This window comes from Bactrocera latifrons, unplaced genomic scaffold, assembly GCF_001853355.1.
Source record: "Bactrocera latifrons isolate USDA-ARS-PBARC rearing strain unplaced genomic scaffold, ASM185335v1 scaffold_24, whole genome shotgun sequence".
Classification (NCBI taxonomy): Eukaryota; Metazoa; Arthropoda; class Insecta; order Diptera; family Tephritidae; genus Bactrocera; species Bactrocera latifrons.
The window spans coordinates 1,997,111-2,020,862 of NW_017535963.1; the positions used below are offsets into that span (position 1 = coordinate 1,997,111).

General features: G+C 38.2%; 1 protein-coding gene across 6 annotated transcripts in view; it reads left to right on the forward strand.

Moving 5' to 3' along the window:
• LOC108969091 (splicing factor 3B subunit 2) overlaps positions 1 to 23,748 on the forward strand; it is a 55,205-nt gene extending 31,457 nt beyond the window's left edge. The window contains exons 3-8 of one of the 6 annotated variants that reach the window (XM_018933601.1): positions 11,173 to 11,354; positions 11,674 to 13,231; positions 20,902 to 22,075; positions 22,150 to 22,914; positions 22,982 to 23,226; positions 23,283 to 23,748. In XM_018933601.1, the coding sequence (XP_018789146.1) occupies positions 11,173 to 11,354; positions 11,674 to 13,231; positions 20,902 to 22,075; positions 22,150 to 22,914; positions 22,982 to 23,226; positions 23,283 to 23,652 (4,294 nt within the window). In that variant the 3' untranslated portion in view covers positions 23,653 to 23,748. Of the gene's footprint in view, positions 1 to 10,742; positions 10,926 to 11,172; positions 11,355 to 11,673; positions 13,833 to 15,630; positions 17,822 to 18,027; positions 18,323 to 20,595; positions 20,697 to 20,752; positions 22,076 to 22,149; positions 22,915 to 22,981; positions 23,227 to 23,282 lie in introns of those variants that run through there. The other 5 variants (XM_018933600.1, XM_018933596.1, XM_018933597.1 and 2 more) reach the window with 5 other exon arrangements.
• Positions 23,749 to 23,752: the final 4 nt, after the last annotated feature.

The following is a 23,752-nucleotide window of genomic DNA, read 5'->3' on the forward strand; positions in this document are numbered from 1 at the left end:
GTGTTTGCAGTTCCCGGGATTTCGTTGTTGTTTTTTATGGTTAAAATATTTTCGATTTTCGTATATGTATGTATGTATATACTATATTGTTCTGTACTCTTTATTTTTTAACTTTAAAGAATTTTGTAAAATTGTCAAAGGTAACAGTCATTGGACAGACTTATATTGGAACTTCTCCCACGATTTTATTATAACCTAAGGTCTGTACGGTTGCTTAATCCTCGTTCTTGAACCAGGAGCTGTTGAAACGCTTCGAAATCATTGTTTTCATAACATCTCAGTCAAACTTCTTTCATTTTTTCGGAGTCACCAAACTAGTCGCCGGCTTGTATCATTAGTAAATTTGCTCAAAGTAATTCTTAAAGTAATTTCATTAAATTTGCTTCCCTTTTATAAATAAAAATTAGTAGTTATGAGTCCCGAAATTAAATTTTTAGCGGCCTAGCATTGAACACCTGATGGTTTATTATTCGTGTGTGCAGCTGCAGCTGTGTACCCAGCATGAAAAAATAATAAAGCTGATTGCGTGTTGTTGCTTATTGTCTTACAAGGCGTATTAACCGCCCACTTGCGGTAATTAAGCAAAATTTTTACTTTTTTCAGTTTTGTTTTTGCTTTCCATTTGTGGATAACTCTCTTTCTACGCATTTTTCTTTTCGATTCCATCTCCTCATCATCGTATACGCAATTAATATTTGAATATGTAAAGATAGTTTTTCACGAAAACTATTTACTCGATGTCTGCTAATATGGACAGACTCGAAGCTCCTTGCTTACATGGTAGGGAATAATGTTAACGATTATCAAGATATATGTAGTATATTGGGTAGTCGAGAAAGTCTTTTCGTATTTTATCAATAGATATCGTTGCAGTCATATATCTCCAGTGCTACCAATCACATTGGGTCATACCATATAGTGTTGGAAAGGTGAGATTTGAAGCTATATGCTATGGTGGTCCGATATCAGCAATCCATCAACTGAGCAGATTCTTGTAGAGAAAAAGATGTGACATTTTTCAGATCAATGTCTTACGAAATCAAGATGGTACTGAAAATCATACCTAGCCGTATTTAGTCTACCACGCTCATACATATGTACTCCAGCTAAACTCTGAAGGAATCCTAAATATGTATACGTTAACACTTTCCGTGTGCTTAAGGTGCCACTGTTTCCGGATCCCGAATAAAATTTGCTTATATTTCGAAATTGTTTATTTCCTCATTCAACTGTTAATTTTCTTTCATTTTCATTTCTTATATGAACAAGTTGATTTCGGCTTCTACTCTGTCTACAACGAAAACTCGTAGGTTTTCGTATGTTCATCTGTGCATATGCTTATGATCCGCAAACAATATGTCTGAAGGCGTGTGTGGCGCAGCTGTTGCTCTAAATAACTTAATTTTAGCTTTATTTGCGTCCCTCCAGCGCAGGCGTACCATAATCCTCATAAGCAAACACACATACATATATATGTGCATGTACATACGCTCACATTGTTGGCTACATTATTGCCGCGCTGCTGATTGCTGATTTACGTAGCAACAATGCGCTAGAGGCGCTAAAGAATTTCACGCGACCCACTCAACGAATTTGCAGCTTGGACTGAATTTTTATCGCAAATCGTGATTTTAGGTTTCGAGGCAAATTTTTGCCACACATTGTTTGCGCTAATTGTTTCCTCATTTACGAGTTGTTTGTGTATACTTTTTTGAAATTTTATTCCATTGAAATTTCGTTTATTTGCAAGCGGTGGGCTTAATTGCAATATTGGCTTCGTCTTTTTGTCCCGCATTTAGTATAGATTCGGTGGGGTATCCCGTGTAAGAGTAGATCCTCATAATATTTTGCAGATATATAGATATATAAGTTTGCTAAAGTAGTCAAAGTAACCTTCTATTTATAGAGTCCCTTTCGGAATGTAAAAAAGATTATGAAGACCTTAGTCTGCATTTCGTTTTCCACTCAACTCTCCCTGTCAATCTCGACGCTTTAAAAATAAAAGTATTATAAAGGTGTCCCTATGTGTTTGACTTCGGCTATAGTACCGATTCCGAAAATTTATTATCGCATAATCGAAATTTTAATTTGAACAACATCGAATAATATGAAAATACCCCCCATCTTCTGTAATGACTGTCAAAAAATTTATTTAAAGATTTTCAACAAGATCTCATGCCTTTTTTTTTATGAGCCATGTCCAAATGCCCTGAAAATAGTTCCGACAAAGGATAACAAAACAAAATTCGTCGATCCAGTTTCGGTAAATCGCCAATTGAAAGGGCGCGAGATTGCTGATCCCCTATCAAGAACCATTGGAATTCACAACGTCTGATCTTTTCTAGGCCGTAATATTGGCCCAAATTCACGCCGTCTTCCATAAGAAATACCTATTTGGCAGAATAAAAAGCGATCTTACACCAAAGCAGGGCAAAAACCGAAGTAGGGTTCACACAAGTTCTGCTCTAATAATCAGAGAGTAAGTGATAGACAAGCGCACACTTCAACCAAGAGAGATTTCGGAAGCTGATTCAAAATCAATATTTTATTAAACACTTATCTATTCAATATGAAACTATTTAACTTAACATAAGATATTCTAAAGAACTTCAGAACTACACTAATGAAAAAAAATATATTTTGAATTTTAGTAAGTTTTCGAGTGAGTTTACTTGACGCTTACTCTTCAGCACATGTTATGCAATAAAAACTTTTTGTTTGTCGCTCCACCAACCAACCTGCAATAGCCGCTTCATAAAACCAACAAATGTAGACAAGTGTTTCGCTTGCTGCTTTAAGGTAATAGTTTCATGCTTATTTGCTGGTGTAGAGCATGCCTAAGACAACACAATTTCGCACCACACCACAAATTTCCCAACTACACAAACAACTGTCGTTTCCAACCAACAGCACCGACACTATCTGGTTTGTACGTGCCGTGACGCAGCTACACTGCACGAGACGCCAGAAGCGCAACTGCTTTGCTTTAATGCCAATTGTTTTCTTAACACCAACGCAAATTGTTTACCACTTGCACTTGCGCCGTCTGTCTTTCGGGTAAAATCAGATCAGATTACGCTCAGTCAGTTTGTGGTGTGAAGTGGCACAACCGCCACGCTGTGGCGGCCAATACTTGCTTGACTCCAAAAGCCAACCGAAGATCGAAACTCTGGCTAATTCAAATATAGTTCCATTTGTATTATTGTTGTTGTTTGTTTGTTGTTCCTTATTACCTGCTTGGCGCATTGGCCTGCAATTTGCATATTACAGGTGGCTAAAATAATGCAAATTCAATTATAGTCCTACAATGTTAAAATGTGACACCGCCGCCTCTCCTACTGTCCTCTCTGCTTTATGTCGGCATTAGGCCTAGCGGGCTCCAGCTGGAATGTTGTCATTTCCTTTCTATCAACATTGTCGAGATATGCAAATATTTTTACGCCGAAATATTCGTCGGTCTCTGTCTGTCTGTTGTGGTTGTTTACGTTGCCATGGTGTGCTCAGAAATCTGGGCGTAAATCTGTAAATTAAAATATTCAAAATTACTGTAATGGAATTCCATATTTATTGCTTTCAATTTCGGGATTATGTAAAAGCCATTTAGGAGGAAATATGTTCATATTGTGTTGCCTTACTTGACTTACGAATGAAATGGAGCGTGGACCTTACTAGAGCGGTGGAGGAAGAAGAAATTTCAGCTGTGGGTTGAACGCAGTTGTATTTTTCTCTAAAAATATCATAGAGCGTAAGAACTAAGAAGGGAACACAGGAATGTATAAAAGGGGAATATTGAAGTCCCGTCAGTGTAAAACTATTCTAGATTTTCAGAGAAAAACTTGGAAGTAATTTTCACAGGCTTCTCTTGAAGCCAACTTTACTCCATTAAGGAAGTTCTGTATTGACCGAAACAAATGGTAGTTYGATGGTGCAAGGTCAGGGCTATACGGTGAATGTATCAAAACTTCCCAGCCAATCTCTCCCAGTTTTTCCGAGTCATCAAAGATGTGTGTGGTCTAGCGTTGTCCTGATACACGACGAAACTCTTTCTGTTGATCAGTTCTGGCCGCTTGCGACCATTTGTTGAGATTCACCACTAATGGACCATGAAATTTTTCGCACATTATTGTCGTATTTGATCCACTTTTCGTCTCCAATTACCATTCGCTTCAGAAAGGGTTCGATTTCTTTTCTTTTAAGCAATGGATCGCAGATGTTAATTCGGTCCGTTAAATTTTTCACAGACACCGTTTGATGATGAATTTTATGTCTTGGCTGCTTATTTGACGGTCCTGTTGTATATTTTCCCTAATTTCATCGACTTTTTCACGCGATCGGACCTTTCAGTTTTTGAGATATCAATCTGTAATTTTGTAGACATCCTATAAAAAATGTGTCGATCAAAATTAAGTCCTTGTGTGAAAAACATGTTTATTTGATAAGATATCTTAACGAAATTATATTTTATTATACAAGGCAACACATTGGTCCGATCCAACTACTACTGTATACTATATGGTATATCCGCCATACATACTTACCGATCAATACCACGATGAACAATTTTTTTATACCCTTATGGTGTAAGTGAAGTACCTGTAAATGTAAATGTCTCTCTTTGTTTGTTTGCTATTAGTCAAGAACAACGTCAAGGAAACACAAAATGCCGTATAATTCATACTTTTTTATAAAACCATATGTTTGTGCTACGTGATTATACCTCAAGTATGCATTAACTCAAATTTTGTGGAAATGGCAATATTACGCAATGAATTTATAATTAAGAAACAAAACAAAATCGGCAAAGTGTGCACAGTTACAGAAATGGCGTGAGGAAACGCAACTGCCGAGAAGCACGCCATGAAACCGCATTATAATGTCGCTCCCCTGCTAGGTAACGCCTCCTAAGGCGCCACCTGTTGCTCTGCCAACACGTGTTTTGGCCTTTTTATAGCGTTTGTTTACGTTTACACGTTTTCTTTGATTTCATTTTTCGTCACATTCGGTCAATGCCCCAAATTTTGCCAACATACATACGCATAGATAGATGTATATGTGAATGAGTTACATATATTTGTATTAAAAAAAGACATTGTTTGTATTATAAAAAGCGCGGATGAGATAAAAATATAGCAAAGCATGACAAGCGAGTATACATTTTCAATTAAGTAGCCGACGTCGTAGATCTCAATGCAGGCCGAAAATATATAGGGATAGATTATTTTTCGCTATTATTAATTTTTTCGTTGAATTAATTATGATGTTTTTTTTTTGCTATTGATTTATTATTTTTTTGTGTGTTATATTTATTTATACAATTGACCGTGTGTCTAAGTGCTGGTATATGAAACACAGAGATATTTCGACTTATTTTGAAGCTAAGATCAATGTATAAGATCGGCTCTGCAAGTTGACAGTTTCTCTCGGCTTAGACGAAGTGCGCTCTGTATTATTTATGTGCCGATAGAAGAAAGAAGTGATTGTTAATCGGTTAAGAAATTGTTTCTGGCATTTTCATGAAAGTTTAAAAAAATTCTATAGCCGGCCTTAATTCGACGTGAGTCCAACTGATTGTAATCGGTGTATCAATATAGATCATTAGCTTGATAAACTCTCATAAAAAGTAAACTAAAAGCCAAATTAGAGTCAACAGAACCCAAGTTACCAATTGACGGATCCACTTCTTAAAGTATCTGTCACTAAAAGTTCGCCCTTATGAATTACTCGCTTTATGGCTCTTGTTACACCATCCTACCGAAACCTTGATAACTTGGGCTGTTCGCGTATACAAATAGTCAAAGAAAAAGTAAGGGAAAATACTCCATATTTCACAGATTTTCTTCAATGAAGGCAAAAAGGAATCCTAAAAATAAGAACGGTTAAAGTTCAGATAAAGTTACAGTCAATCACGCGCAATTCTGATGTCGTCAACACCGTTTTGGTAATTTTAATCTTGCAGATGCACCAGTTTCTGGAAGACCTATTAATGGAAATCTCATGAACCGAATTTAAAACTGCGAATCGATTGATGGTCAGGAAAGTTTTTCAATGTGTTTAGTGCGACTGGCATTGAGTCATCTTCTATGAGCTACTTCTCTACGACCATAGTGTTAATTCGAAGTTGTACTGTCAACATTTGGACCGTCTGAGGAAAGCAATGGATCATAAGTAGTACATTTTAACCAATAGGAGGGGAATTGTGTTTCATAAGGACAACGTCAAACCACATACAATCGATAGGAACTCGCCAGTAACTCCGGTAGTTTAATAGAGAGGCTCCTATGCATTCACCTACCGTACGAAACGTACGACCTGGCATCAAGTTCCTGTTTAAGACGAATAATTTGGTGGCTAAAAATTCACCTCTTGATACTTTTATGGAAATCAACTGTGCCAGTGTTTTGTTATACGGACGAGGATTTTTGCAGGATGTATTAAGAGCTTTAGGTATGCGATGAAGCCTGCAGAGTCTCTTCGAGATTCTTGGCTCTCCATATACAGTAATTAAGTATCTATTGAAACAGAAATGCGACTGATCGCTGATGTGGGCTAAGTTTTTTATACTTAAGTGAGTTTGAGTTTTGTGAACCACCTTGTAGTTACAAAAGCATTAAGAAATTCCTCTATCGATTAGTTATTTAACATATAGTTTCAACGAACTCAAGCCGCTATTTATAAAGAAAAAAGCATTCTTAATTAATTCAGTTAAAAAAATATCAACAAAAGCCATAATTATAACTTTATTATTACTTTTCCGATGTCAACAATGCATACTTAAATAACTTTGTCAGTAATTTTTTCTCTATTCATGCATTTCTAGTGTTTTTTTCAAACATAAATATTGCACGAACATATGCATAGTATGTATGTAGCTTCGGCAAAAGCTATTAAAAATTGTAACACTAAATGCAAATGACAACCGCTGTGCTTAATTGGCGCTTAGCCGTCTCAGGTGAGGCGACGGCAGCCACGACGGGGTAGGCAATTAGCCGTGCGTGTTTCGAAAAAAAGCGATGCTTTATCTTGCCTCTTTATCTACATACAAATTAAATGCTTTCGAGTTAAAGCTACTCAGGCAGACAGCATTCACCAACAGTGTTTTGTGCACGAATGCAAATCGTTAGCTGCGAAGAAATGTCAAAATGCAAAACGCGAAGCTGACAAACTAGCAAACTGGCAAGCTGCGCCAAGTGCGACTATAAAAAGTGCAGCTTAAGATAAGATGTCTGTATGTAATTCGTGAATGCACAGCAGGTGATGCTGCGTTTTGGTGTAGTGTATGCTGGTGAATAAAACAAAAACTTGTAGATTAACATATTTGCGCTTCAGACACAAGTAAGCAATCAGCTGTGACTCGGAACAAAACGAAAAGTAAAAAAAAACAATAATACCAAGCAAATTGCGAAATTAGAAAAAAATTTCTGACAAAATTTCATTGTCAAATGCAGCGTGCAAACAATAACGAATAATTTACGTATTTTATGCATAACAACGCTTCTAAGAAAATTCAACAAAACACACAATTTCGCTTTGACGCATTTAATGACTGTGTGACCAATGTTGCATTCTCACTTGATTTTTTTTTCTTGTTTTTTTTTTTTTTTATATTTTGCATCTCTCTCGCCGCTTCCACTTTTTTATGGGTGAAAATGCGCAAAAGTTGGCATTGTGTGGGGAAATGGCTGAAAAAATATGTAATTATATGTCAACACGCTTGCAACGACTGTGAAGGCTGCCGAAATGTGTGTCAAAACTGTTTCACATACCAGCATACCAACATACACAATGCGCTTTTGACGTGCGAATGCGAAAATTTCACAAAAATGCTATAAATAGGTAGAAATAATGTCACGCTTCATATGCGCAGTTTTGCAAATGCGTGGGTGCATATTATTAAAGGACCCAGAAATATTTTAAACTAATTTATAGTGGCCGTAAAGCGTGTAAATGTATTTATAATCAAATGGTGAATGCAAATTCTCTTATATGTGTTCTTGAATTGAAATCATATGGGCTCTAAAGACCCTCTTTATGAAGTCCAAGTTAAGTATATATTTCAAATACAAGTATATATGTATATAATATATTCTAACCTCACATAACTCCATATTAGCTGTTCAGCGCCTGTTCGTTGAAAGCATGTTTTTCCTTATAAAGCAGGTGGAAAATGTTCACAGCGTTTAAAGTTTCTTTGTTTGCTCAAACCGATTTAGGGCTGTAATTTTCAATATAATTTGAATTTTAAAAAATCCTTTAAGGGAGATATTTTTGAATATCTTCTTCTTCTTTATTGGTGTAGACACCGTTTCTTATTTTCGCAATGTGCCGTCAATTGGAGATTCCAAGTTTAACCAGGTCATTCTCCACCTGCTCTGTCCAACGGAGTGGAGGTCTTCCTCTTCCTCCGCTCCCCTCGGAGGGTACTCCGTCGAATACTTTCAGAGCTGAAGTGTTTTCATTCATTCAGACGACTCGCTGAACTTTGACACTGTCTCTTATACACATCTAGATGTGTATAAGAGACAGGTCCAACGGAGTGGAGGTCTTCCTCTTCCTCCGCTCCCCTCGGAGGGTACTCCGTCGAATACTTTCAGAGCTGAAGTGTTTTCATTCATTCAGACGACTCGCTGAACTTTGACAATGTCGTCGTATATCTCTTACAGCTCAACGTTCCATCGAATACGATATTCGCCATTGCCAATGAGCGAAGGACCATAAATCTTTCTCAGAACCTTTCTCTTGAAAACTCGTAACACCGACTTTAGAGTTTGGTTTTTGTTCGTTGAGAGAGCACTTGTTCCACGTTTCATTTGTTGACTATCAACTCAAGCTCGGAAAATCGGCAAGACATCTAGCTAAGAGGAAAGTTAGTGACGTAGATGAAGTCCCGTTCGAATTTAGACATTCCTTACCTGTTCGAAATAAAATTAAATGTACTCAGTATTTTTGTGCTTCTTCTCCATTAATATGTATATATTATATATCTATATATTATATAAATAGGTTCCGCTTTTAAGTTTAATTAAAATTTTAATTTTGCATGCTTCTTTCATTTTGTATTGTCAACAACAAATGTATGTACCTCAATAAAGGGTGATCCATTTCGATTTTCCTTACTTTTTTTTTTAAAAAAAAAAGCAAATAATCTTCAAATTTGATGGAAAATGTTTGTTATCATTCGAAAGAACATTCTTTGGCGTTTATTTGTTAAAGATTAGCTCCTTCAAATGTTGGCCGCGGCTACGTCTCGGATGGTCCATCCGTTGAGTCCAATTCTCTATGACTCGTTCGAGCATTTCGACAGTCAACTGGCGAATGATACGCTTGATATTTTGCTCCAAGACCTGAATCGAAGCGGGATTGTCCGCATAGACTTTAGATTTTAAATATCCCCACAAGAAAAAGTCTAAAGGTGTCATATCAAACGATCTTGGTGGCCAATTATGAAATTATCTCCTCATTGATTGATGCGATGTATGGGAAGTGGCGCCGTCTTGATGAAACCAAATATCACCGAGATCACGAGTCGGATGTTATGGCGCGATAACGGTCGCTATTGACGGTTACGTTCTTACCGGCATCATTTTGGATGATAATTGGACGATGATTCACCGAGCCACAAACGACAATTTTGCTCGTTTACATACCCATTTAGCCAAAAATTGGCCTCACCGCTGAACAAAATTGGGCTCGAAAATGTCGGATCTTGTTTGAAAGAGCCATAGAACGAAATACCCAACAAAACTGAATAAAATTAACCTGACAGCTTGTAACGACTGACGCGTGATCTGTCAAAAAAGGTTATTGAGAAAAGCACCTTTATTTGGATCACCCGTTATATATATGTACATAGGTATGGTGGTATTTACATATGTAAACACTTGTATATCATACAAGTGCTCGCATATAAATTACACAAAATCTTTTGGTATTGTCTTTTGGTAATGCACTGCCGCAGTTCGGTTTCGCAAGTTGTTATCTTGCACCAAGAACAGTTGTTGCTGGTGCATTTTATCATTGTTTTGACTCCTCAATGCCCCAGTGGGTGTAATACGAACATGTGCGTGTATTGGTTCGTTCATATATTATTTGTAGTGTGGACTGAAAAGCATTTTGTACTCGAAATTTCGTTAACTCAGTTCTTATCTACTCAGTTGGTTGGCATTTAAATAGTCACGCTGACGTGTCTCAAAACTACTGCTCGGAATGTCCAAAGCGGGTTTTTTGAACTCGATAATCAGTTGTCATATTAACTGTGATTATAATTTTTTTTTGGGCAAAAAGTTTCGATAACTGGTTGATTTATCGGTTAATATATAATAATTGAACGATTGTTTTTTGCTGATAGCAACCTGAGTGGTCTCTACAATTTTCGTATTTGCTAATGAGAGCCGTTAATTTGATTTACTACACTAAAATTGCTTTGTTTGCCAACGTGTGGGTGTATATTATTGCTGTCTATTTATTTATTTATTTTTTTTATGTATGTAATCACTAAAGTAGTCAGTCAACCATGTAGAGGTGATAATAGTTGTCAAATACGCGAATTGGGACAAACTAATTGTTGTTGCTGTTGAGTGATAATATTTTTAATTAAATAAAATATAAAAATAAAATTAGACGCCTCCAAAAAGTGTTTTTTTTTTATTTAACACGCTTAGAAATATATTTTTTCCTTCCTAACCGGTTGCTATTAATTTGAAAGCAATGTGTAATAGTGTTTGTGTATATGTGTTCCCACTTTGTTTACTTAGAATCTGTGCAAATTAGCAAGCAAATAATTGAAAAATCATAATGTTGCTGAAAATCGTAACGAATTTCGTTTGTGGTGAAGTGAAGAAAGTCAAAACGAATTTAACGATGTTCTTGATCTTCTTCTGGGTGATTTGGTTCTCGCAATTGATTGCCATATCGACGATGTTTCTCAGGTAAATAAAGACCAGGAATGTGTTATACTATAAATGCAAATATTTTTATAAACAACAACAAATATACAGAAATTACGTGCATACGTGAGTTGCTGTATATATTTCTAAGTTGAGCACAATAAATTTTTTTAAATAGTTTTATTGTTTTTCAAAATATTCGCCAAAAAATCCATATACTGTAAATTTAATAAAATTTTAATACCAATATTAACTTTATTATTATTATTTTTCTCTTTACTTTTTCCAGCTTGCCGGATATCACGGAGATTCCTACAATCACTGTGACAGAATTGCCATTGGAAATACTAGAGCCCACGCGCGGCAATATCGAAGCACTCATCATCGATGCGGCCAAAGAGACCATTGCGCGAGAGCATGAAAATCATACATTGGACGTATTGGAGAACAGCAGTGAGGCTATAAGAAAGGGTGTGTATGAAATATTTTTCTTCTTTATTTGTTCTATAGTCTCCTTAGGTTGTGTAAACTCAAAACCATTTGTTCATTTGTTGCTTTTCCTAACACTTGTTGAGTTTGCCCTTGACGGATGCAAGTTTTAGTTCACTGAGATAACATAGGTCATTCGTTGTCTCTATAATTCAATAATTGAGAGAAAATTTTGTACTTTTTCTATTCGTAGCCAAAGTCATAAAGCTTAAAACTTCCCTCTTGTATCTGCTCTCACATGTTTTACCCTCTGAGGATCTATAACAAAAAATTATTTTACAATATTTAAAAATCTTTCCAGACGAAGAAATCATAAAATTTGACGACTCTGGCGGCGGTGAACACACACAGCCGACGCTGACGGACTCAGATCTCAATTCCAGCGAAATTCCATCAAACATTCCAATTGTTAATGCCACCAAAGCACCAACGAGAACAACACAAAATGAAAGCGATAGTCCAGCTACTACCACCCCTGCCGTAGGGGACATCGCGGCTGGTGATAACAATGACGCTAATACCGTAAATCTCACTGTCGAAGAGGTGCCCATACCAGTATTCTCCGAATGGGCTCAAAAGCAAATGGAGGCCGCTGAGAAGCAGCAGGCAAAAGAGCAGGAGGTAGTAAATACCGCCACGCTGAAAAAGAATCACACCAATGGGGATGGCAAACGGGCAGCGCCGCTTAAAATGCGCAACAAGAACTATGCATCACCCGATTGTGGTGCCAAAATAATCGCCTCCAATGCAGATGCGAGCAATACGGGTGCAGTGTTGAGCTCCTCAAAGGACGAGTACATGTTGAGTCCCTGTGGCAATCGCATTTGGTTTGTGGTCGAACTCTGCGAGGCGATACAAGCGCAAAAAGTCGAATTGGCCAATTTTGAGTTGTTCTCTTCGTCGCCGAAAAATTTCACCGTTGCCGTCTCAAATCGTTTCCCCACACGCGATTGGTCGAACGTGGGTCGTTTCATAGCAGAAGATAAGCGCAATGTGCAAAGTTTTGACTTACATCCACATTTGTTTGGCAAATTTGTGCGCGTTGACATACACTCACACTACTCCAAAGAACATTTCTGCCCGGTTTCACTTTTTCGCGTCTTCGGCACATCAGAGTTCGAAGCTTTCGAAACGGAGGATACACCGCACATCGATTTGGATGATTTTGACGATGAATTCGGGCAAGAACAAGTTCATGCGAAGAGTCCTGATATGAATCTGTTTAAGTCCGCCTCCGACGCCGTGCTCTCGATCGTCAAGAAAGCGGCCGAAGTGCTCGTCAAACCCGCAAACCAACAGAATACGACACTCACAATCAGGCAAGCACAAACAACACAGTGTCGTTCACCGGCAACCGGACCATATAACTGTGTCGACTGTAGTCAACCGTTAGTAGCGCGCATCAATAATGCGCTCTCCTGTGAGTATCAGTCTCTGCAAGCATTACTTAGAGTGCCATGGCTGCTGAAAGATCTATTGCGCACGCGCATTTGCGCCAAGGATTTTGGCATTGAACTGAAAGCGAAATCTTACGGCGAACTGGGTATGCGCATGCAAATGGACGTGAAAAACAGTTATTACCTGAATTTGCTGCCAAGAGAATATGTAGGCGCGCTATGTCAAATGCTAGCGACGCAAGCAAAAACGAAATCACCAACGACAGCTGCAGCGAACGACACGCAAGATGAAAATGCGATTACGGAACCGCCTTTAAATCTAACTATCGACAAGAAATTGAAAAAAGACGATTTTCGAATCATCGACGGCTCACAAAAGAAGCTAGTTACAAGCGAAACCACAAACCTCGGTGACGACATTGCAACTGAAAACGCTGAAGCAATATTTAGCGGTGAAGGTACACCACCACCAACAGCAACAAGCACAACAGAAAGTGGGACAGCGGAAGCAGAGCAAATTGCACGTCCACCGCAAGCGAACACAGACGACGCAACGACAACAACACATGCGCCACAAACAAGCGGTGGAAAGGAACCAACGCTCGATGTAAATATATTCAATGTACCTGCACATAACGAACAACAAGAACTGCAAAAACCATCGCAACCCAGCGAACCAAGCGCTGGCAGCCAAACAGAGGAGCAGCAGAGCAGCGGTGACTCAAGTGATGACAGCAGCGCTCCAAGCAGCACAACAACTTCAATACCGCCTGCAAACGGCGACAGTTTAAAAGTGCTTGCTGACAGCACGGGCAGCGATAACGCGCCTCCGCCTGTGCAGCCAACGTCAGCCACTACCGTTACACCCACATTGGGCTCACGCGGTGAAGAGGATGCCGCCTCTTGGGAGAATATCGATAACTTGATTACATCGACGACAGCAGCGCCCAGTGGCGGTGAAGCGAGCGTGCATGGCAGTCAGCCCGGCGTCAATCTACAGCAGAAAATACCCAGTGGTCCACAATCGGAGAGCGTCTTCATACGCCTGTCCAATCGTATTAAGGTATGTTTCGGGGTATAGCTTTTCTCAAATATAGTAATATTAGCTTTATTTAAACCATCCAATTGTGTAAAGGTTTAAAATCTCTCCCTTTTTACACTTTGAATTGCGCAAATAAAGCGGCTCAACGCTTTACTTTAAAATTTCCAATATATTATGCCTAATTGTATAAATTATGAAGCCTTTCTTTATAAATCCTACTTCTGCCTTCCGGGTGATTTATTTAACGGATTTCTAAAAAAATTCAGCGCGCCAGTCGTTTCTTCTTTTTGTAAGGTGGCGGCAATTGGAGATTCCAAGCGAAGCCAGGTCCTTCTCCACCTGTTCTTTCCTCGGAGTGTAGGTCTTCCTCTTCCTCTGCTTCCCCCGGCGGGTACTGTGTCGAATACTTTCAGAGCTGGAGTGTTTTCGTCCACACGGACGACATATCCTAGTACAGCTCATCGTTCCATCGAATGCGATATTCGCCGTGATCAACGCGCAAAGGACCATAAATCTTCCACAGAACCTTTCTCTCGAAAACTTGTAACGTCGACTTATCAGATGTTATCATCGTCAATGCCTCTGCACCTTATAGCAGGCCGTGAATAATAAGTCACTTATAAAGTTACTCTTACTCAGCGAACTTGTTACTTTGTTGTTATCCTATCAGACAAATAGTACCTACTTAATATTCTCGCGTTTAAAGGGTTGGGGCTACTCATTTACCCCACTGATTGGCTCCTGCTGCTTCGCTATAGAATCCTTCAAAGTTTGTTATTGTTTCAGTCATGTCAGCTGATCGACAAACTGAAGTATAGAGGCATACGTCTATTTAAACTAGTAAGCCAGCAATTTTGATATATACAAGGTGCAGCAGCAAGCTGTTCGTCCTTCTATTGTCATGTCTTCGTTATGGCTTCGGTGGGTGGGAATTAATAATGGCGAATTTGCGTGTTCGACATTGTTGCTCCGTTTAGCTTAACTAACGCAAGGTTCTTTGATTTCTTCACATGATTTTTTTGTTTTTCTAGTTTTGCTTGGTTGTTGTGGATGTATTTTTGTTTTCTTAGTATTACGCAGGTCTAGAAATTAATCGGTGTTAGAGAACAGTGGGTCAAATATATTTAATATTTTTCCTCTCCAAGTTAGCAAATGTCCTTAAACAAAATACAAATGTTCAGAAATTCTCCGCTAAATGTCCGTTATGTATTTGGAGGATATAAAAAAAAAAAATCTATTAAAAACGGTTTCAATCATATTAAGCTTTAAAAAAGAGCCAGACTTCGTCGAAGGACACGAGCAGATCTATGCTTATCGCCGCTGAAAGAATGGCTTTGGGATAGACATCCTCAGATAGAATGAGGAAATTTTTTGACATTACAACAAATTACAACAACTAGTATATACTGTCTTTCTTGAAAATAGAGTAGAGTAACGGCAGTAGGTTTTGAGAGTAGCATTGAAAACTCTGTCCGAACAACTCTTATATTGAATAATACATTAAAATCCCATAATAAATCTATATTAAGAAAACGTCGCTTACAATTAGGCGCATTGCCGAGTAGTTCGTTTTTTATCACAATGAGAAAAAATAGAAATGTTGAAAATACATTTAGTCTTTAACAATTTGCTACACTGTTCCTTAGTTAGTTGTGAGTTCAAACTTGCTTTTCGTCGAAAGCACACTCTGACTTGACTAACTCTATCCTTGCGTTTTCAGTTGCTAACCGACTTTAGGTGCCTTTGCACTATATTTAACTTAATTTATTTCTAACACCTATTTAACTTCATTTTAATACTCGATTCTTTTTTCCTGCAGGCGCTTGAGCGGAATATGTCCCTATCGGGTCAATATCTGGAGGAACTGTCACGACGCTATAAAAAACAAGTGGAAGAGCTACAACTCACACTCACGCAAACGGTGCAAACAGTACGCACGCTGGAGGAACAGAATCGCCGCCAAAGCGAGCTACAACAATTGCTCGCGCAACGCAATGCCCAACTGAAGGAGGAACTGGACGATCTGTCGTTGCAGGTGCACGCATGCATCGTGGTCATCATCTTTGTAGGCGCCTTTGTCTTTCTCGTACTCATGGTTAGTATACTCTTCTATCGTTCGATGCGTCGCCAAACCAAGGAAGTGCTAGCGCTCTACACCAGCGCGAATCGCAAGAAGACAGCTAGCGCGGCGGCTGCAATGCAGAGAAAACTCAATCGACGTAAGTCATTTGAAGATTTCTCAGATCATCAGCAGAGCGGAGAGAAAATGAGACGACCCAGTGAGGAGGCGCTTATGATACTGAAGGAAAGCAGTAATGGTAAAACTGTCGAAGCTGTTGGCGATGCGGCGAAAAATGCAACACATCGTGAACGGAAAATGTCCGTCTGCTACAGCAACAACATGAGCGGAATGCAACTCTCGCATGACGCAACTATCGTGCGTGCGGAAGGCGAGCCAAGCGCTCAAAATATCAGGCAGCGACGCAAAGGTGAAAAACATTCCTGGCCAAATACCGAACATGCGCAGCAGCAGGCACGCCGTCATCTCGCCCAGCTAAATGCCGGAAACGTTGCTGCTGCAGAGCTGATGGAAAATTTGGACAAAGTTAGTGGACGACCACCTCGTGCACCGCCACTAGCGTCTGGTGGTGAAAACCACAATAAGTCCACTGGCAACAAATCGAGACGAAAAACGCAACTGCCGCGTCGACAAGCCTCCGTATCGCATGATTTTATGGGCAGCGCGAATTCAAAAAATACGGCATCGCTGGATATAAACAGTGCAGCGGAATACGATGAAAGTCTACGACTCGAAGAGGATGACCTAGACAATTTCATACCCACATCTGATTTGGCATACAACGAATTTATGCCTGAAGGTCCGTCTGGCTATCAAGTGGACGATGGTGTGGAGACCGTAGATGGCGCTAACGCGGATAGTAAGAAGTCGGGCAAAAAGTTAAGTCGTCTAACAACACCGGCTTTCTTTAAATCGCCATTTGGCAAAAGCCGCAACAAACTACGAAACAGTAAATCGACAAAGCATCCGCATGAATCCACCTCCTGGGAATGGTATCGCTCGAAAAATGTCGAGCCGAAACCGTTAAGTGGTTCGGTGTCAGCAAGTGGTGGTTTCATGCGCGCATCACCTACCGTCAGTTTGGACTCATCATCACTCTCCGAAATTTTACTACCAAACAGTCGTACAGAGAACTCATTTCGCATACTCGAAGAGGCCATACTTTCATCGGGCGAAAGTATAGCCGCGAGCAGTGTAGCAACAACTGGCACGAGTGCCACAGATAACGTTAATGGTAATACAAACACTAATGGCAGTCATAGCAATGGCAGTAGCATCGCTAGCAATAGTAATCGCAGCTCCACTTCATCAACATCGACGAAAAAGAAAAATCGCAGCTTCAATAAAATATTTCGCAAAGTATTTTAGACCGTTTTGAGGTGTATAGTATTTGCGTAATTTGTATTTTCTTAATTAATATAAATTGTTTGACTAAAGACAGTGCGCTTAAGAGAACGAAAGAGAAACCGTTAGAAATAGTTAAGTTTTGAAATTCAACCGCCTATTTGAGTTCATTTAAGCAGTGTGTGTTTAAGTGATTTCTGACAAAAGTACTCACGTACAGTGCGTCAAGTGTTATCAAATATTTCAGTCGCATGATATAGCATAATACGATTAAAACCAGGAAGCCCAGCAAAAATCATATTATATAATTTCTACATAAAATGCAAAGCTTAAAGTCTGAAATTTTACACAAATTTACAAATATGAAAAAACGATCACATCGTGCATATTCGTGTAATTGCATACGAAGTTATTGGTCCAATTACAAAATTGTTGTTAGTTTTAGAGAACTCTGCTTGTAGTTTTCAAAAAACAATATATTTAGCATGTTGGGGCGCCGTTTGTAACTTTTTTAGGTTAGAAAATATCAGAAAATCTCTACTTTTTTTTTCAAATTGAAATCAAACACTTTTAAAGTTTCATTTCAGCACAATCTTTTGTTTAATTTAAAAAATTTTATTTATTTTATTTTTTTTTTCAAATTTAATTAAAAAAGTTTTGAAGCGTCTGCATTGCAATTATTAAACACTTAATATACAAATTTTATGCTTGCCTGCCAATGTTCTTGTAATAAATTTATTTCTTTAAAAATATTCAATATTTTCATACAAAATAATTTTGTTTTCCATTTAGTTTTTAGTTAAAAGAGGTCAAAATAATTATATGGCTACGAACGACAATTTTGACAATTCGACGGATTGCAAGAAATAAGAAAAAATACTAAGTCAACGATTTGATGAAAAAGGTGGGAAGAGAGTGAAAGGTTGAGGGGAGAAGAGTGTAGCTTCGAAGCTGTACTGCATAAATTTAAGATTTTCTTATAATACAAATGCTCGTAATTAGACCAGACAACATGTAAAATTTAAAATTTTAATCATAAAACTAATGTCATTTTGTGATTTAAATATTTTTCTAAAGTTTTCCAAATCCCACTTCAGTCATATTTTTAATATATGTCATGAATACTTTAGTTTTGTATATATTGTATGCATGTATATGAAGGAAATATTCTATTTATATGAACTGTTGTAAGTAGCCATTGTAAGAGGCGAAAAAATTGTTATTACTGTAAAAAGATAGTACATTTTTGAAAATTATTTAACAAAATTTTTAAATCGCCTGATTAATGTTATTTATAAGCAAATTTATGTACATACCAATATGTACCTGTGTGTATAGAGTGGTTCAAATGTGCAGTACATTTATGTACTCAAACATATTTGTAGGCTGTTAAGTAAAAAAATCGAAAGTATCCGTTTCGTCAAAACTTACATATGTACACCTTGATATTGAGTCATCTAGATACTTAAATATTGACTGTTATTGCAAAATAAATTTTCAATTTAAGTAGTTACATACATAGAATATTGAATAAATTTGTATTTAGAGAAAGAAAAAACAGCGATTAATCGACACATATTTTCATCGAGCAATTGTGTTGATAACAATAATGCACTTAGAATTTGCTTTCATTAACATTTGTATTTTGAATTTTTCATAGTACTATATTTTCTTTACAGGCATACACACGCAAGTGCATATAAATAACACAAATATTTAGAATAATACTTACGTGTACTTGTTATTCATACACAATTGCCATTTCGGTAGCTTGTTTAAATTCAGTTTCTCATTTTACTCATTGTGAGTTGTATTTTCATACTATTTCTAAGTTCCTTTATTGCATTATTCCATACCATCATAAAATATTGTTATATCATTTCATTACAACGTAAATATTTCATACATTCACTAGTTTGAAAATTATATATATAATATATTTTATATATTCATATAAAATTTATTTTTAAAGCAATTGTTATACATAAGTACATCTAAGCTTATTTGTTACATACATACATATTTTGTTCAAATATTATTTTTGATTCATTTGCAAATTCAATGGCTAATTTATTTAATGTTGCTATTGAGTGTAAGCTTTTAAATATTCTTCTTTCGTCAGTATATTGCTTGTAGTTGCATTATGTAAGGCCGCGTACATTTATGTATTTGTAAGAGATATTTGCGTTTATAGCATAAAATAATGCAATGCCATAAAGCTGTTTTGTCTATAGGCGTTATTTATTTAATAAAAAAGGATGCAGTAGTATTTTAGGTAAAATAAATATACATTGGACTTTACGAAATTGCCACATTCATATAAGACTATAATAAAAATAAATAAATTTCGAAAATGTATTTTTTTATTTATCGCTATATGGAAGTTTTCCTCTTGGGCAATGTACGCGCAAGAAAAATCTTAGCTTCAACGAACAGCGCTGTTAAGAAAAAATAATGAGTTAAGATTTTCTGTTATCAATTCATTCTAGATCCATCAGGGAAAAATTGCTGATTTAAAGTGTAATTCGAGGTCGTCATCGCTAAAAATGAAAACCCTTCATTGACACATAACCTAACTTTATCTTGATTTTCATGTACCTACGTGTTGAGACAGAAAAGAGTACAGAACGAAGATCATTGCAGGTTCCCAGTGTGTGGGAAGATCATATGTATTACATAGCACTTTGAAGCCCTTATAACTTGTTGATGTCTTCACTTGTTCTTACTCAGAGAATGTTGTTCTAACACACAAGGCCTCTTGAACTACAGATCGAATAAGAGAGTGCTGTCACAAAAGCTTAAGTTCGATTAATCTGCACCACTAAAAATGTTCCATAATTTTCAAACTAGTTACTTTGGTTTTAGTTATTATTAATTGGTGAAATCTAAAACACACTCTCGATAAAAAACAATTGGAAGTTAGCTTGACAAGGTTTACAAAGTACTTTTGTAAGCAGTTACTTCGTTGAAATCTAAAAATTTTCAAATTAGTTGTAAAACTGTTATTAACTTGCAACCAAGTACTTTTTCAACCAGTTACTTTCAGAATTTAGGACCAGTTACTTTCAGCCCAGTTGATTGGGACCAGTTGCCCTTGGAACTGGTTGCCTTTGGATGCAATGTGATGCATAGTAATATTAATTTTCAATTATCAATGATTAAAAACATTTATTAAATGAGAATTAGCAGACTTACTTTAACTTTATTAAGTATTGAAAAGTCAATTCTGTTAATATACCATTAAATCATAAAAAAGGATGTAAATACCATTAGCCCACCGTACCACATTCACTATCGATTTTTGATGTTTCCGTTAATCGATAACAAACATGAGAATGTAAATTTAAACGCGACTTTCCCATCGTTTGTTTCTAAAAGGTGTTTAGCTGCTGTGTAAAAATAATTTTCTGTGTTTGAAAAAGTATTAAAAGTTGTTAACTATTAAACATATGGGTGATCAGGTATTTCTGTTTCATTTTATTAAATAAGAGTCACTTATAATTATAAAAATTCACAGCCTCCACAAATGTCTATGCCACCAGGTGCCAGACCCATGCAAAGCGCTCCACCACCATTGCTTGGCATGCGGCCACCACCAGGTTTATTACCTGGGCCACCGGCACCGCCAATATTTCCGCCCGGTCTTAATATGCCGCACCAACAAATGCCCCCACCACCACAACAAATACCGCCACCAACTCAACAACAATTGCAGCCACCAACACAGCAGTTGCCACCGCCGCCGCAGCATTCTCTACAACCGCCATTACAAATGAATCCTCAGCAAATATCCATGCAACAAATGAATCCTCAACAGATGCCACCACCACCGCATCAACAAATACCGCCACCACAACCATGGAATCAGGGGCCACCACCATCTCGGATGGAGGTACCTAATAATGAGCCGGTCGGTCGGCCCATGCCACTCATGTCTATGCAGGTTGAGAAACCTAAAGGTGGTAACGGTAATAATACGGCGGGCAGTTCCACAACATCGGATAATGTAGGTGAAGCTGGTGAAAGCAGTGAAAATGTCGATGATGACGATAAAAATAAAAAGCCTACCGAAGTGGTACTTCCGAAAGCGTTGGAAGATGTTTTGGCTTTAAAAGATCAGCGCGCGGCTGAATTCCATGTGAATGCTGAAGATTTTACTTCGAATGAAGCTAACAGTGGTGGCGTTGGAAATGCCGGCGTGATAGGTAATGAATATGGTGATGCTGGTGATGACTCAGATGATGAAGGTGAGGCCCAAATGAATGGTGGCATAACCGGGAAAGGCGGTAAACAAAGCCGAGCCGAAAAAAATAAGAAGAAAAAACGTAGAAAGAAGCAAAATCGCAAACTTAGGCAGCAACGTGACAACGAGCACATAAATGACGCTGACAATGATCAATCTGGCGAAGTTGAAAATAAAGCCGATGAGGCAGAAGCAGATGACGACGCACAGGCGGCCCGGAATGAAAAGAACTCGGATGATGAAAGTGAAGACAAAGATAAAAATAAATCGAGCAGGAATAAGAAGGACAGAAAAGGTAAGGATAGGGATAAGGATAAAGAGAAACAAAAACAAAAAGAAAGCGCTGTTGAAAAGAAAGATAAATCGGAGATTGCCGGTGATGATGATGTAACCATAGAATATATACCGGAACGCATAACTATAGCCGATTTAGCGCCAATGTATAGGCAATTTTATCGCGTTTTCGAAATATTTAAATTGGAGAACAAACCCAAGGTCACAGAGAAGGACAAATCAACTACGGAGAATGAAGGTGCAGCTGTGCCCAAAAAGCCAATAGACAAGATGCAAGATGACGATGATGACGAAGATAATGAGGTATTTTCTACATATTTGTGTAAAGCCAATACTTTTTTTTATATTATTATTTATACATTTTGTGATTGTTGCAGGATACCAAAGAGGACAAGGAGAAATTATCTAAACGCAAACTGAAGAAACTCACGCGCTTGAGCGTTGCTGAGCTAAAACAATTGGTCTCACGCCCCGACGTTGTGGAAATGCACGACGTAACTGCGCGTGATCCCAAATTACTTGTACAACTAAAGGCTTATCGCAACACTGTGCAAGTGCCACGTCACTGGTGTTTTAAGCGAAAATATTTGCAGGGTAAGCGTGGTATTGAGAAGCCACCCTTCGATTTGCCAGCCTTCATCAAAAAGACTGGCATTATGGAAATGCGGGAATCGCTTCAGGAGAAGGACGATGCTAAGTCATTAAAATCGAAAATGCGTGAACGTGTACGTCCTAAAATGGGCAAAATCGATATAGACTACCAGAAGCTGCACGATGCCTTCTTCAAGTGGCAGACCAAGCCGCGCATGACCATACATGGTGATCTATACTATGAGGGCAAAGAGTATGAGACACGTTTGAAAGAGAAGAAACCAGGCGACTTGTCCGAAGAGTTGCGCATAGCACTCGGTATGCCGGTTGGCCCTAATTCACATAAAATTCCACCACCATGGCTTATTGCCCAACAACGTTACGGGCCGCCACCATCATATCCTAGTTTGAAAATACCCGGCTTGAATGCACCCATACCGGAAGGCACCTCGTTCGGCTACCATGCAGGTGGTTGGGGTAAACCGCCAGTAGATGAAAATGGCAAACCATTGTATGGTGATGTATTTGGCACAAATATTATGGATTTGGATGTAAGCCTCCAGAAAACATGTATATATCTTTTCGTTTTTAATTCATCTTTACTTGCTTCAATTATAGAGTGGCATTGATGAGGGCGATATTGAGCGTAATCAATGGGGTGAACTTGAGTCCGAGTCTGAGGAGTCATCTGAAGAAGAGGAGGAGGATGGTGAAGATTTGGCTAATCAGCCAGACGATAGCGGTCTCGTAACACCAGCTGAAGGTTTGGTAACACCGTCGGGTCTAACAAGCGTACCAGCCGGCATGGAGACGCCAGAAACGATTGAGTTGCGTAAGAAGAAAATTGAAGCCGAAATAGAAGAGTAAGTACTATAACTTTTTTTCCTTAAACCAATTTAACAATATTTTTCTCTGACAGCAATGACACTCCGGTTCTCTATCAAGTACTGCCCGAAAAGCGTACCGATCGTGTTGGAGCTTCTATGATGGGCTCCACTCACGTCTACGATATAAGTGGTGTTAACAAACCGGCAGCACGTGCCGCTGTCACGGTCGATCGTGAGGGCACCGTCGAATTGGCCTTGGATCCCTCCGAATTGGATTTGGATAATGAGGCAATGGCACAACGTTATGAGCAACAGATGCGCGAACAACAAAGTCATCTTCAGAAGGAGGATCTCTCCGATATGTTGGCCGAGCATGTGGCACGTCAGAAATCAAAGCGTAAACGGCAACAAGCCGACACAACAAGCAAAACAACAAAGAAGTATAAAGAGTTTAAATTTTGAATATTTTCCAGCAATCATTTGTATAAGCCAAGTAATACGAGCATTGTCGGCATTTGTATTTGGCGCATAAAGCATCAAATAAACAACAACAACTTACATC